Consider the following 14,682-nt stretch of genomic DNA (forward strand, 5'->3'; position numbering starts at 1 on the left):
TTGACCAAAATCAGATTTGTTCAGGACCTAAAAAGTTGTTTCCCAGCCTGAACCAAAAAATGTCAGGTTTTCCTTGACCTGAAGTGCAAACTGTGACAACATCAGTGGGCTTGTCATATTCTACAGGTTAGAAAGAGAAGAAGGAGTCTTGCATGTAATAGTCCTCTATCATTAGTTGGTTCATGTTTGTTGGATAAAAAAACAATATATGTAATAATAACTGAACAAAAACTTGCATGTAATCAGTGTGAACCCCCATGTTGCTACTACTGTTTTCTTCTGTTGGGCATTGTGCGACGCCCTCTGTTAACGACATATGCTTGAATACTGTGGTTCTGCTCAAAGTCTTTGGAAACGTGGGCTGATCTACTAGAAAGCACCAAGGCTTCAATAATCCTGATGGGCATCAGTTCAAGAACCGGACCTAATTTGGTGGAAAAGAGCTGTGACTGACGAGTCGATAGATAGACATTGCCATCCATTAAGCCATGTATACAATATAGACTGAATTTGCTTTTTTTTTTTTTTAACTGACACTAAAAGACAATAGATGTGAATGCACAAGTCACATTTACAACAAGATATGAAAAGTACTGTAGGCTCTTTGAGAAATGTTTCACTCTAAATTGGTCTTTTATGAGTAGAAACAGTCACCACCATTCTATGAGTAACACAATATGAAGAATCCTTAGGCAGGGGATTGGTTCATTTTTTCAAAAATGTTTCATCATCCGTTGTACACCCAAAAGTCATTTTTATCACAAAACACTAATTAGTTGCGTAGTTTACTCTCGGAGCAGTCACAGGGCAGCAGCAACTCCAAAGAGTGGCACAGAGCCATGTCTGAGAGTTGTCATATTTCGCAGAGGAGGGTGATCTAATAAGCTATATACTCTGTTCTGCACGTGGGAGGAGGAGGGACATCAAATAATCTACATCAAACAGCTTTGGCCTGAGACCAAGTACAGAGCAGGAGGAGCGCGGGCTGGTAGATGTGAAGTTATGATAATAGTGGAGAAAAGAAACGAAATTATAGCCCACTTGTCCGTGTAATGCATATTTGTTACTCATATCAGAGTGAGGCATCCACCGTCGGCACACTGATTAAAATTAGCCTCCACAAAAAGCAATGTCTTTTTGTTTTCACTGTGCTGCTTTTTTAAGCCTCCCCATTGGTTTTCACCTGTCATCCTACAACATCACAAACATTGTTTAGCTAATGCGGGTATAAAATGGGACACTGCAGTTCTGCTTTTGAATGACACTGCGGAAAATAAGCCCATGTTTTTGTGGATTCAAACGGGCATGACTGTGCTTAAATGTAGAAAGAAGAGGGATTTCCTCATTATCTTTATGTGCACATGATATTTTGGTTGCACAGTTACCCAAAAAACAATGAGAAAAGTGTGGACTATAAAAAGAAACACACAAAAACAAAGAAGCACCCAAAGGCCCTTATAATTGAGCAACACAGTGAGCTCCAGTGTTTGTGCCTCTGACAGATGCGTATCTGCACTCAGAGGATAATGCATGAAGCTGTTCAAAATGCTGATATCCAATGAGCTCCTTGGCGGAAAACAAATAAACTGCAACACTGTGAGATTATTACAAACGCATCATTCAGACAGCCTGCAAAGCAGGAAGACAAATACCCACAATTCTGGCAAAACACAGACTGAATCTTTGTCTAAATAAATCTCATAGAAGACACAGTTAGGATGCACTTTTCCCAGGCAGCCTTTTAATATAATCAATGAGCTTCTCTTGGGGAATTTGTTAGCGCTAAAGTAATCAGTTTCACAACCCGGCCATGACAGAAAGATGCAATAACTTACAAAGACAAGGAAAAGTGCAGCAGCTGATAGATGTCAAAGGGAGACTGTGTATTTTTGGCCTCTATCTCATTCCCCCCACATCCCTCTGACAAACACGCCTGAGCTACAATATCTCTTGTGCTCTCTTTTGTTCCCTAATTTTATTCCTTTCATTTCCCCCTTTTTTTACAATTTCACTTTATTCTATCAAAGACAAACGCAGAGCTTCCAACAGGACACAACAGGCACAGCAATAACATCCCCCTTCAGCTAATCGATGAAGCCCCAAAACAGCTGTTCCTTTGTGGTGTGTGGTGCATTACTGCTGAGAGAGGAAGAGATGTAAGAGATGTGTGTGTGTGTGCCTGTACAGTACAAGTGTGGCAGGAATAAGTCAAAGTAAATGCTCCTTGAGTGCAAAGCAATCAGTGCAAAGGGGCACCAATCTGAAATTAATTAAACCATATTTTGTTTTTGATTACAGTAATTAAAGCTCCAAACAGGCACCTCTCAAAGACAAAAGACAAGAAGAAAGGAGGTTTGTTAATGAACAGTGGTGAGATAATCTTGCTGAATTCTTGCAAAAATTTAATAATAATATACTGTAACTTTGAATAAAATATACATCATATTCTCTCCCAGTGAACGAACTCATTAAATCTCTTTCTGTGAGAACTGTTCTTTTGCCAAAAGAAGGAACAAGTCTTAGGAAGACAGCTTTTTGAAGTGTCAGCTTTTGTTGCTGCCAACAATACTGGGTCAATTATTTTAGATGGTGTAAAAAGCTCCAGGCAACGGCATGCAGCTTATGAGCTCCACAATGAATCCAGAATTTCACTGGATGACACTGCACTCTACCATTCACTTAGACCTGAAATTCCTCCTTTGATTTGGCACATGGGCCGCGGTGCACTTTGACCTCACTGATCAGTTTTCTGGGGTTTCCTGGCTTTCCTTGCCTTTCATTAAGTTATATAAATGACTATTCATACATCTTATGACAGGACTGGGCAATATATCAATACTGTATCAATATTGTAATATGAGACTTGATATCATCTTAGATTTTGGACATTGTAATATTGTTAGTGTTGTCTTTTCCTAATTTTAAAGGCTGCAATACAGTAAAGTGATGTAATTTTCTGAACTTACAGAGTATCCCCATCACGTTTTTCTGTCGGCCAATCTGGAAGCTAACTTTGTCCTGGTTCCCTCATCAAAAAGCCTATGTGATTTTGCCACTGGATTTTGGATTATTGCAAAAAATAAAGTCTGTGGTAAACCAACATTTGTGTTACTTACACATTTTGTTCAAAAAGATAATCTTCATTAAACTGCTTTCAGGATTTTTTAAGCCTAAATTCAGTTGCCACAACTTAAAGCTAATGCTGGGCTATAAGCAACCACACTATGATCGTGTGGTCACAATTCATTCATGAGGTAGCAGATGTTAGCTGCTGTTAGTGGGTTTTTTCCAGTAGGAAAGGGGCTTTATTTGCCTTTACCCACTGAGTCATTATATCCACATTACCAATGATTATTTATGAAAAATCTCATTGTGTTAATGTTTCTAAAAGCCCCAATAGTCAACCCCACAATATTGTCACAATATCGATATCATTATTATTGATTTGATAAACTATAACAAACAGAACCTAATTGATGGTAAAAATTCTAGAACGTGGTTTGGTTGCAGAAAAAAACTGGGAGAAAATAAGGATTTCTTTTGGAGTTGAAGTAAAGGCCAACAATCCTAGTTTCTCTCCCGCTATCCCCCCAGCCTTGTCAGCAGCTCACTGTCTGCGCACTGCCACACTGCTACCTCATGAATAAAGCACTCAGAATTTATAACTCCTTCCAACCCCCCTCAGTCCTCTTCTCACCTGCATGCCCCCACTGGGCTTTTTGTGATTTAACAGCAGCTCCACAGCTCCCACCACTTCCTTGCGGATGGCGTGCAGGAGGGCATCGCCGACGTAGACGCTGAAGCTCAGCAAGAGTTCAATGATTTCCAAGTTTTCATTCTCGATGGCAATCAGCAGAGCCGTGCGGCCAAGAGGGTCGATGCAGTTGATGTTGATCTTGAAGTAGATCTCTGCCTCCTGGCAAAATAAGGTTGTGATTAAAAGTCAGGGGTTTGTTGCAAGAGCAATGCTGGGACTTGGTTTAAAAGAACAGCATCGATTAGAAGGGAAATTAGTCATTGACACAGAATACACATTGATTTTTGTATGGAAATTTTAGCACCTTTCAGATCCGGCAGAGCAACTCAAAGTCTGCAGAGTTGTGATTTGAGAAAGCTGCACAAAATTTATTACATTGCCTTGAGTGAGGTTGTTTGAGGCTGAAGACTACAAGTTTAAAAAATGAAAAAGATATCTGAGAGTGTGAAGATAAGAGGAAGTACATTTACCTAGCTTGCTCGTCATCTCTGCTTGAGGCTGACAGCTAAAGGCTTTGTCAGCAACTAACATGCATGACTCTCTGATTTAACTGTCTGCAGTTGTGTTGCATTGTGGGTAATGTAGGCACCAATTTTTGACAAGGAAGGAGGATCTGTAGAATAAAAAAGACAATATAACCGAATGTGCAACATTGATTTTGATCCTTTAAATAAACTGTCCAATATGAATGTTATAGGAGTTTAATACTAAATTGTTTTTTAAGTAGTATCTTTGACCGTAACATTTTACCCTTTTTTTTCTCACCTTACTGTATTGCTATAGGACAAGTCCTCTATTTGTTTAAGGGTTTTTTACATCATTTTGGGCACTGCAGGTGCAGCGGGACAACTGAACAGCTGGTCTCTAGCAATATTTCCTGTCTGCTAAAGGTCTGACACCTGTCAAGGTAAATAAATGCACCAGATGTTATTGGAAATGAGTATGGAATAAACATGTCTGCACATGTTACTCACAAATCTCTTCTAAATGAGTCCAATTAGGTGGAAGCTTTAATTTCCACCCATTTATTGAGCCATAATATAGAGTTTCAGTGGCTGAATTCATTCATCCATTTACCGATGAAGTCACCAGTTTGTCCATGCATTTATACACATACACACACCTCCAGAGCCTGTTTGACACTTGCAAAGTCCCCCTTCTCCACAGCTCCGAGGTAGGCTTTCTCCAAAGGTGACAGCTCCGACTCAGCCCGCACAATTCTCAGCGGGATGCGGTCCCGGTATGAGGAGCTGTCAGTCCGCCGGTAGTACAGCTGTGACATCTCCCTGGCCTTCAGCTTACCAGCACTCTGCAAACACTGCTACAGCTGCTGCCAAGCTGGGGGAGTTCACACCAGAGGGGACAGGAGCAAAAGGTGTTACAGGAAGAAGACACTTGTTGTTGGTATTGAATTTCACAAGAAAAGATGAGGAGAGGAAGGGAGGGTAGAGGCAGAGATGAGAGGATTACGGAGACAGAGATATGAAGCTGCTAGAAGCACTGTCTGGTGGTTATATGCCTCTGTGAACCAGTCAAGTTGCAGTTCTAGTCAACATTCATGTCTGTCCAGACTCAAATGTAGCCATGCCAGTTAATAACGCTTCAAATATGAATGTTGCTGCAAAGAAGCTACATATTCTAAAACATGGATGCTACACACACCATCAGCAGGGCAGCACAGAGGATCTATACAATCAGCTCAGTTTCAAGTTGGGAACCCAGGATAAGTGTCACCAATTTAGTATCTGTTCAAAGAACCTACTTCTGTTCTCGAGTTATGATAATGACTAGTGTCCAGAAAAGGGTTTTTTCATAACATTTTGAAGTCACAGTGAAGTTGACCTTTGATTTTTTAAAATATAAAATGTTATCAATTTATCATTATCCTATTAGACATTTGCGAGAGATTTTGTCATAATTATCTAATGATTTTTTAAGTTATGGCCCAAAACATGTTTTGTAAGGTAACAGTGTCCTTTTTAACGTCAAATTCTAATCAGTTCATCTTTGAGTCGAGATTGACGCTTGTGCCAAATTTGAGGAAATTTCCCTCAAGGCATTCTTGAGATATCACTATCACAATAATGGGACAAATGGACAGATAACGCAAAAACATAATGCCTCTGGCCACAGCTATTGCCAGCGTGGAGGCATAAATAAAGTCTGGAGTATAATAATTTAACAAATTTTCAAACTGTATTAGTTGAATGTGTCCACTAGAAGTTGCGTGTTCTGTGTACAAGACCCCCAAATGGTAATTGACACAACAGTTATGTAACACACTGTGCTTTTCTTTTTACAGTAAGAGGTATCTTTCAATGACCGTGGAGCATTAAGCAATTTGCTTTTCCGTTGTCTCACATTACTCTTACAGAGTAATAAAAAGATGTAAATGTCACTGCACTGTTGTCCTTTCAGGTTAATCTAAACTAAGCAAAAGAAACGTAGGAAACGACTGCAGTGGTTGCTCCAACTTAACCTGTTTCACCGAGAATGTCCTGCATCCGGCTCTTAAGTGTTGCAGCTGAAACTGATGGTAAGATCTTTAATTCTTGGGTTACTAATGGCTCCAGTTAATGCCATTAGTGGCGCTTGCTAATTGATCCACATCAGCTGACTGGGAGGTTGCCTGGTGACAGCAAAATGACGCTTCCAGTGCTGTAGCAGCTTCACAGAAACAAGACTTCACAGTGACACTGTGCAGTGATTGTCTCCTAACAAGGCAGCAGTCCAGATCTCTTGGTTCTCTGGAATCTGGCAGTGGTGAGATCTACAAATACACTGTCAAAATAAAACACTGACCATGAATAGAAGATGAGGAAATGGTGTTTACAATTAAATAAATAAGTGGCATTTGCAAACTGTTTCTGTGACAAGATAATCCAAAAGATGAGGCAACCCTTTATTTCTATCTGGACCTCTTTAGATTATGCAACCATAATAATGAGCTCATTCTAAAAACATTATCATCAGTAGGTTGACTATAACCAGCACACAGATGCAAAAAAGAAAACAGGGAACATAAACACAAGGGATTGGTTTTTGCTCTAGAGGATTTAAAACCACATCTGATGCAGAGACGACACAAAAAAGGAGGCGCGGGAGTTGGAGAAGGTGAAGAACAAATCAGAGTAAAACCACTAATCCAGATAAAGAGGAAAAGGTTACATGTTACTAAATATAAAAAAGGAAGGAGTTCAAGTAGTGCATAATGCCCCTCTCTCTCTCTCTTCTCTCTCAGGACAACTCATTACTGCTCTGTGTCTGTTCAATAAGTAATGAGTAGATTAAGAGACTCACAGCAGCCCAATTAGTCTATAAGAACAAGAGGAAAAACAGCAATTTAATTTATAAATATGTGCAAAACTATCTGTGATGTGCCTATAGTGTTGTATTCTAAAATAGCAACTTTAAAGAAGTACTCCAACATTTTCAGAAAATATGCTCATTAGCATTTTTTTTACTGTGAGTTAGACAAGATGATTGATGCCACTCTCATCTCTGTATGGTTAATATTAAGTAAAAGCAATGACTCTATGTAAAGATTGAAAACTCTAAAATGAAGCCAAGATATTGGATATGGTCACTACCATCTAGTGCTGGTAAAGTCATTTGAAGCCAGGGATTAACAGTAGTAACTATCTCTGCTGTATTGAGTTCCCACCCATACACCCCTCCAAACAATCGGGATCGGAGCTATTAAACGCGAGCCAACTGATTGGCATACACAACTGTCAACCATAATGTCAGACCCTTTTTTTTTTAGCACCAAATAACAAGATATAAACAAACTTATCAGAAAAAATAACACTTGTACATATATCAGCTCAATAAAAACTTCTTAAAATTACAGAAACCATCAATGGGAAAAATAATTTGGAATGTACTTTGAGTTTTTAAGTTCGACCCATTTCCTATTTGCAAACATCGAGAGGGCAGGCTTAATGACCTATACTGCAACCAGCCACCAGGGGGCGATCAAGATGTTTTGGCTTCACTTTTACTGAGCTGTTATGTCACCCATCTTTATATACAGTCTATGAACCAGAGCCAGCATGGGTTAGTTTAGCTGAGCACAAAGACTGGAAACAAGGGGAAACAGTTACCCTGGCTTTGTCAACATCAACTCTAAAGTTCTCTTATTAACATGTTAAATCTTGTTTGTCTGATCAAAGCCACTATGTGAAAAATAGACATTGTGGATTTACGGAGGTTATGTGACATGAGATCCCTCAATCTTCGCTTCTAATCTAATTCTCAGCAAGAAAGCAAAAAATGACCAAAATGTAAAACTACTCCTTAAATTGAGTTAACACGACACATTTCCAACTGACACGGTTTATCTTCTAAGTTTTAGCAGTACATTTTCTGAGGCAGGTGGCAAGCTTAATGTGGCTGTTCAGGTTTTGAACTTAATGTGCTGCAGGAATTTAAGATAGCTGAAATGCAAGTTAATAACACCAAAGTAGTGCATATCAAAGAAACAACATGCAATTCACTGTAGGCCGTGTTCCTAAGCAACATTTTTTCCCCATTATGTCACCTGTCATCGCTGCTTACACTCAAGGTGCCACTTTAATGCTGCAGAAATGCTCTCCGGTGCCCTTTAATTTCCCTCTATGAAGAAATAGAACTTCAAAAATTGTCACAAAAAGAAAGATTTGCTTCACTGAGAACTTTCTCCTACTGGGGAGCCCTTTTGGCAGCCGCGTTTCACACCTCATTTGAGATCCTGGGCATTAGTTTCATACTGCTGCAGCACCTTTGTGGTACAATTTCACTTTGATTCAAAAATACCCCTGAACTGGCCACACGAGGACCCTGTAGTCAAAAACACCAAATGACTTAAATCTTGAGAGGGTAAAAATCATGCAGTCTGCAGAGAATGTGCATGCACTACTGTAAGGAAGACTCACTAAAATTAGATCTTGAATGTGAGACTATAAGCCCACATCAAAGTAGCAAAATGATGACCGAAACATCCAATGTGTAGGATTTAGGGAGATATATCAGTATCAATTGAGTATAATAAGTTGGCTGTGTTTTCTTCTCTGTATAATAACCTGAAAATAAGAACTGTCATGTTTTTGTTATCTTAGAATGAGCTTTTTATATCTACATAGGGAGTGGGTCCTCATCCATGAAGTCCACCATGTTGCACTGCCATGTTTCAACAGTAGCCCAGAATGGACAAACCAAACACTGGCCAAGCAGCCCCTCTGCAACAAGCCAAACAGCAACAGAAAAACGGCGTAGATCACTTGGTCTGTTTATTTTAAAGAGGAAGAGACCTCAGCAGATAATTCGTCTCCCAGTAAAAACCTCCTGAACGTCCAGATCATAAGTTATCAGATAGAAAGATGATGATTCCACCTTGGCCCTTTATTGTATGTTATCCCCTCTCTTTTCCTCTTGCTTGACTTGTCATATCAAATAAAAGGCAAAAAGTCCAAAAATCAGTCTTTAAAAAAAGAAAAAGAAAAAAGAAAATAAGATGAGCACACGTTAGCAGGTTCTGGACAGGCCTCCCATCCATGATGTGCTGAACAGCATCTGAGAAACACTGATTTGTAAAATAAAACTGCTTTATTCTGTGCTTTTACTGGTTTTAATCACCTGGTCCGTTTGTTTTGGAGAGGAAGAGACCTCTGCAGATAATTCTGCTCGGGGTAAAAGCCCCCTATACAATGAACGCTGACGGAAGTTCACATTTGGCACAAGGGAAAAGTGTCAGCTGGTTTCAATCTGCGATCCTCACTGTCAGATGCCACTAAATCCTGTGAATTCTACACACTGCTCCTTTAAATATATTTAAATATTACATTAAAATATATTCAAAGGTCTTTTTTCTCTTAAAGTATGTTTTCCACTTTTAGCTATGGTCTCAATAGTCTATTCCACTTTTAGTTATGATTTATATATGGTTATATAAATATTGAGAAAGACACATTTTAGTGCTTGTTTGATGGATACCTCAGACATCATGTTTGTGATGTCACCTTGCCTGCTTTTAAGTGTTATTTTAATTTGGCTTTTTCTAGTGGGAAAAAACCACATGCAGATGTGATTGCTAATTGTGAACTTGGCAAAGAAACTGCCACAACATACAGCAGCTATAAAGTAAGGCTCTCCACCAGGAAGAAACACCAGCACCAGAGGATTTGTGGATGGTCTTCTGATATCTGTGTGCTATTGTTGAAACACACACTCAGCCTTCTGTGCGGAGGGCCCTTTCTTCTGGTATAATCACACTTTCCTGGATCAATACAAGATTTGGAAATAGAAAATCTGAGCTGTTTTGTTACACAGAGCGCAGCTCCACTCAAGTGTGATGGCACGGAACATGTTGAGCAAAATGTCTTTTATTTCTGAAAGTTGCATTGATTAAAAGGGCACACAATGCATAGATGAGCTCTCCAGTAGACCATAAAGCCCATTTACGGGAGCCTATCCTGTGTTTACAATGTCAGTAAAGCAGACGTAAAATTGTCAGCATTCGCTAATTAAGGACAACAGGTCTGTGCAAATTGGCAGACTGCAGTTTGTAGTGCATGGCGCCTGCGTGCACTCACAGGTGAGATCTTGACATTTTTATTTGTTTGTGCGCCAGAAAGGTTCCAGGGAACAGCGTGGATATGATATAAATAAAAATGGTTGTGAAAATAAGAGCGCGGCTCTTTTTTGTACTACCTGCTGGGGTACAGTTACAAGCCGAGGGATCCTAAAGGCACACATTTATCTTTACTCTACCAGAGTGAAAAAACCTTTAGCCTATAGGAAATTTTGAATTTTTAATAACTAACCTGTGGGATGTAGAGCATTGGAAGTTCGCCCATGGAGATCAATGTTCTTCCTTTGGATAATATTCCGAGGCAACATGCAGCCTGATAAAAACAGATGCTTAAAGCTTTGAAAAATTCATTCGTCTCAACTTCTTTCACTCAATAGTGAAAACTGCAGTGTGGATCTGCATGAAGACCCTGTTAATGTGTTGGTGCGCTGTGATGCCAGTCCGTCTTTTTTAGTCTAGGCTGCATTCTCCCCTCTCATTTTTTGGAGACTTGACAGTATCCCCACTGTACATCCAGTCAGTTTTCATCACGACTTCCATTCGGTTCCATTTGAGGGAGAAAAAAAACGCAGACCGGCGCACACCGCATTCAGCTCACCGCGCTACAAATCCTGGAGACGAAAATAAGCGACAACCAAGTTTCCTCGGCGGATTACACCTGGTTCGGCAAAGCGTCCAGTTCTCCCCAGGGCGTGTTTTTCACCAATGTTCTTTCCCGCTCGACTTATCCACCTGTTGGGGAAGATTGAGCGAAAAGCAGCGCCTCCAGGAATAAACGCAGAGCGGCCAGATGCCTGGCGAGTGGTCTGCGGAGCGCTGCTGCAGACTGGTCGTGCGCACTTGGAGACGCATTGAGCACTGTGGCACTGCAAGAGGGGGGGAAATCATCTAAACAAGCAACTCAGCCAGACATCCAGCCCTCTCCTTGAAACAAATGAAGATCACACTTAACACAACTACGCAATTCCAGTTTCCTATTTAGCTTTGCCTGTCTTAGGAATGAAACCCAAGACAAGAAACAGTGATAAATTATAGTGCGGATTATTCTAAGAGCACCAGACACAACCTGGAGTTTTTTTTTTAAATTTCCATTGGAAACCAGTGAAAGTCCTTAAAAATATCATCTGTTTTTGGCTGTTTTGAATGAAAGACAATTAAAACACGCAATTCTGTATTCAGCTCTTATCGTGAAAGCCTAAATGTTTACCTATATTTGATGGTGATCTGTTAAAAAAGAACAACATAATACAGTAAAGCCAAACACACATTATAGCAGGAATACTCAGGCTGCACCTGCGGGGCACTTTTGCAAGATAAAAGGAGCACGGGGCCAGTTTTCAATAACAATTAATATTTATCAGTATAAATACATTGACCTTTCGACGTTTGCCGTCCTCATTCACTCAGGTCAGGTAGTGGCAGGGGCATCTCTAAGATTTATTGACACTGGGGGCTCAGCCCAGGGTATTCATTTTTTCATACTGTCATACCTTCCTGGAATTTCACCTGGGGTATAATATGGTATATGGCGATACCAGTGTGCAACGGTGTTGGGGTTGTCCACTGTTTGGAACTTTTTCTTAATAAACAAGCTCCGTTTTGTAGCTTTTTTAAAGGCACTTCAGCACCAATTTTGCATTCAAGGCACACACGCACACACACACACACACACACACAAATTATAATAATAAATAAATAAATCTAGTGTGAATCAATTTATTTTCATTGTAAATTAGAAAATGGTCAACTGGCAATGCTGCACCCTATCATGGGCCAAATGTGGCCCACAGATGGTAAGATGAGCATCACTGCTGCAAGATATCTATCAACTTTCTAATGCCTATTATTTGAAGATCTAAAAAAACAAAAAAAAAACTGTTTTTGTAAACTGACTTAACAGTTTTAATTCTCATGCTGAGGCCACACTGCCTGTCCACTGCATTATGAGTGTGTTTATGTGAGGCATAATGGATTTAGGAGAACATTGAGGAGGACGCCCCCAGTCGGACTTATTTATTAGTGTGCTGGACACCGCACACTTGATGTTGGGGTCAAGTTACATATCATGGTTTACCCATTAATTGCTCACTAATTTTTCAGACATATTCAGTGTCTCTCTCTCGCTCTCTCTCTACCTCTCTCTGTTATACTTATAGGCCTGTTGATGCTGTAAATTCTTCCTCATAGTGTGTATTACTGCTGAATGTCCTCTGACATGTTTACAGTCTCCAGGCCAAACTCATTCCTTGTGTCTTGTCTGTGTGTGTGTATGTTTGTGTGTGAGTTTATGTTGGCAGAACTTGCGTTTAAACTGCAGTTTCCAGTCGCAATGAAATGTCACCGAGGACAGATTTTTGGATATGGAGAGCCTTTGATTACCGTCCCAGTCGCCAGAAGAAAATGTTGGCATTGTACTAGCTGCAAACCACAGACATTTTGCAGTTGTGCATTTCGAATGAATCATATAAAAGTTTCAAAGGTGACATAGTTCTGATCACATGAATTTGAGCTGACCTTGTCATTGGGAGATGGAGGTGATGGTGGATGGTGTGACACCTAAGTGAGAGAGCTTCAGAATTACAAACAGACTGTTTGAGAACAACAAAAAACACTTTTTTTTTCCTCAAGATAATTTTAGTCATCCAAAACACGTTCTTTTCCTGACCGAAACCAAGTGTTTCTTGTGCCTATACATGAGCACTCATTAACCAAAGTGTTTTTGATATGTAAAGTTTTAACATGGCTACATAATAATGCACACATTTACATATCTGCTGTTTGCAGAAACATACAATGCCAACATTTATTCTGGCAGGATTAGTCAATGTTTGCTTCTGGGACATGTGTTTGTGTGACTTGCACAGAAGATGGATTTGTGGGTTTATGCTTCTTACCCATCATTGTTCTGTGTTGCAATGTTGTACAGTAAGTAATGCATATTATCAAACATTTGCATGCTCAACACATACCAATTTAATCATAAAAAAATTGAAATAACCTCTCCTTCGGTCTTTGCACTTTTGGCTGCCACCTGGGGCATTTCTAATTAGAAAATAATTTAAGGCTTCATGTCCCTGTGCTGCTAATTTCTTTGATGCACACTATAGAGTCATATTAAATGGCTGAACCCCAGGGATAACAGGGTTCCCTGAAACGCAGCCTGAATCCCACATGGAGGCTCCTCCTGGGCAACTCTCTGTGCCTCCCCTGTCTTTATGTATCGGGTTCAATCATAATTATTACCACAAAGTATATCATTAAGAATACTTCCCTTGAGGTTCAGTAACTACAGTTAATCCAATCAAACTGATTTAGGAACACATACTCACAGGTGTTCCAAACAGCAATCCATTGACAGGCAGGTAGGAAATTAAAACCTAAGATTTAAATTAATGTGACATATTGGCAATGCCTGTAGCTATAGAAAAGATAGATAATCAATAGTCATTAAAGATAAGATACTACGTCAATAACTCTCTTTAGGTTTGTTCTCATACAAAAGCTAAAGTACATTCAGGAGTATATACAGAACACATTTAAATTGCAGTACAGTGTGTATGGCTGACAGGTCACAAAACAGAAAATATTGATTCTAAAAATAGTCCCTGAAGCTAATTCTTCTCCCATAAAAGGGCCTTTAAAGGGGGCTGATTGGAGCAGACATTTAAACAACATCTGATGTGATGTGGAGAGGGAACAGTGGATTCTACTTGCCTCACTAACAATGATTTATTCACTTTTTAAAGCTGGCTCATGACAGTAAAGACTGTTTGTTTTAATAAAGGTAGAGTTTCTTGCATTGGCTGATACGATTTTGCATGGAGGAGAAGCTGTACGACTTCTGCAGCAGGGGGATTTAGACACAAGGGGCTCCTTGTCTATTTTTACTTCACATTTGCCAGATGATGGTGAATTCCCCTTATCAGAAATGCAGCTCTACTTGTTACAGCATATTGCAGAATGGGTATAAACACAGCGTAAGTGCTGCGCTTGTTGATAAGACTTTATTTAACAAACTATTCAGCTGCTGCAGCACATTTTAGAGCTTTTGGGGTTGTTGCATCCCGGTGTTGGGTTTTAGTGCAGTAACTTTTCACGCAAAAGGGGTTTTTACAGATGTCCATTTATAAACAACTGGTGAGCTTCCCTGTAGTTAGGAGTTGCATGAGTTTTAACAGATGGTGCCGTTCTTATCAAGGTAAGAGGAGACTCAAGTAGCAAGCTGTCTCTGCGGCTACAAAGCCAACAGGAACCCTCTCTGTCTGTGTAATGTAAGAAGCCCGCTATTCCAATATGAGCATCCAGTTGGGAGTGATTTGTCTTTTGCAGCCTCCCCCATCCATCCATCGGACCC

At 39.9% G+C, this 14,682-nt stretch overlaps 1 protein-coding gene across 3 annotated transcripts in view; it reads right to left on the reverse strand.

The window, feature by feature from the left end:
* The window catches only part of LOC121952136 (short transient receptor potential channel 4-like), an 85,546-nt gene that overhangs the window by 21,149 nt on the left and 49,715 nt on the right, over positions 1 to 14,682 (reverse strand). For 2 of the 3 annotated variants that reach the window (XM_088088137.1, XM_088088136.1), the window contains exons 4-5: positions 4,881 to 5,095; positions 3,698 to 3,916 (exon numbers count right to left, since the gene is read on the reverse strand). In XM_088088137.1, the coding sequence (XP_087944263.1) occupies positions 3,698 to 3,916; positions 4,881 to 5,039 (378 nt within the window). In that variant the 5' untranslated portion in view covers positions 5,040 to 5,095. Of the gene's footprint in view, positions 1 to 3,697; positions 3,917 to 4,880; positions 5,096 to 10,560; positions 11,418 to 14,682 lie in introns of those variants that run through there. The other variant, XM_042498645.2, reaches the window with a different exon arrangement.

This window comes from Plectropomus leopardus, chromosome 15 (genome assembly GCF_026936395.1).
Source record: "Plectropomus leopardus strain MGB_pleo_1.0 chromosome 15, ASM2693639v1, whole genome shotgun sequence".
NCBI classification, from domain to species: Eukaryota; Metazoa; Chordata; class Actinopteri; order Perciformes; family Serranidae; genus Plectropomus; species Plectropomus leopardus.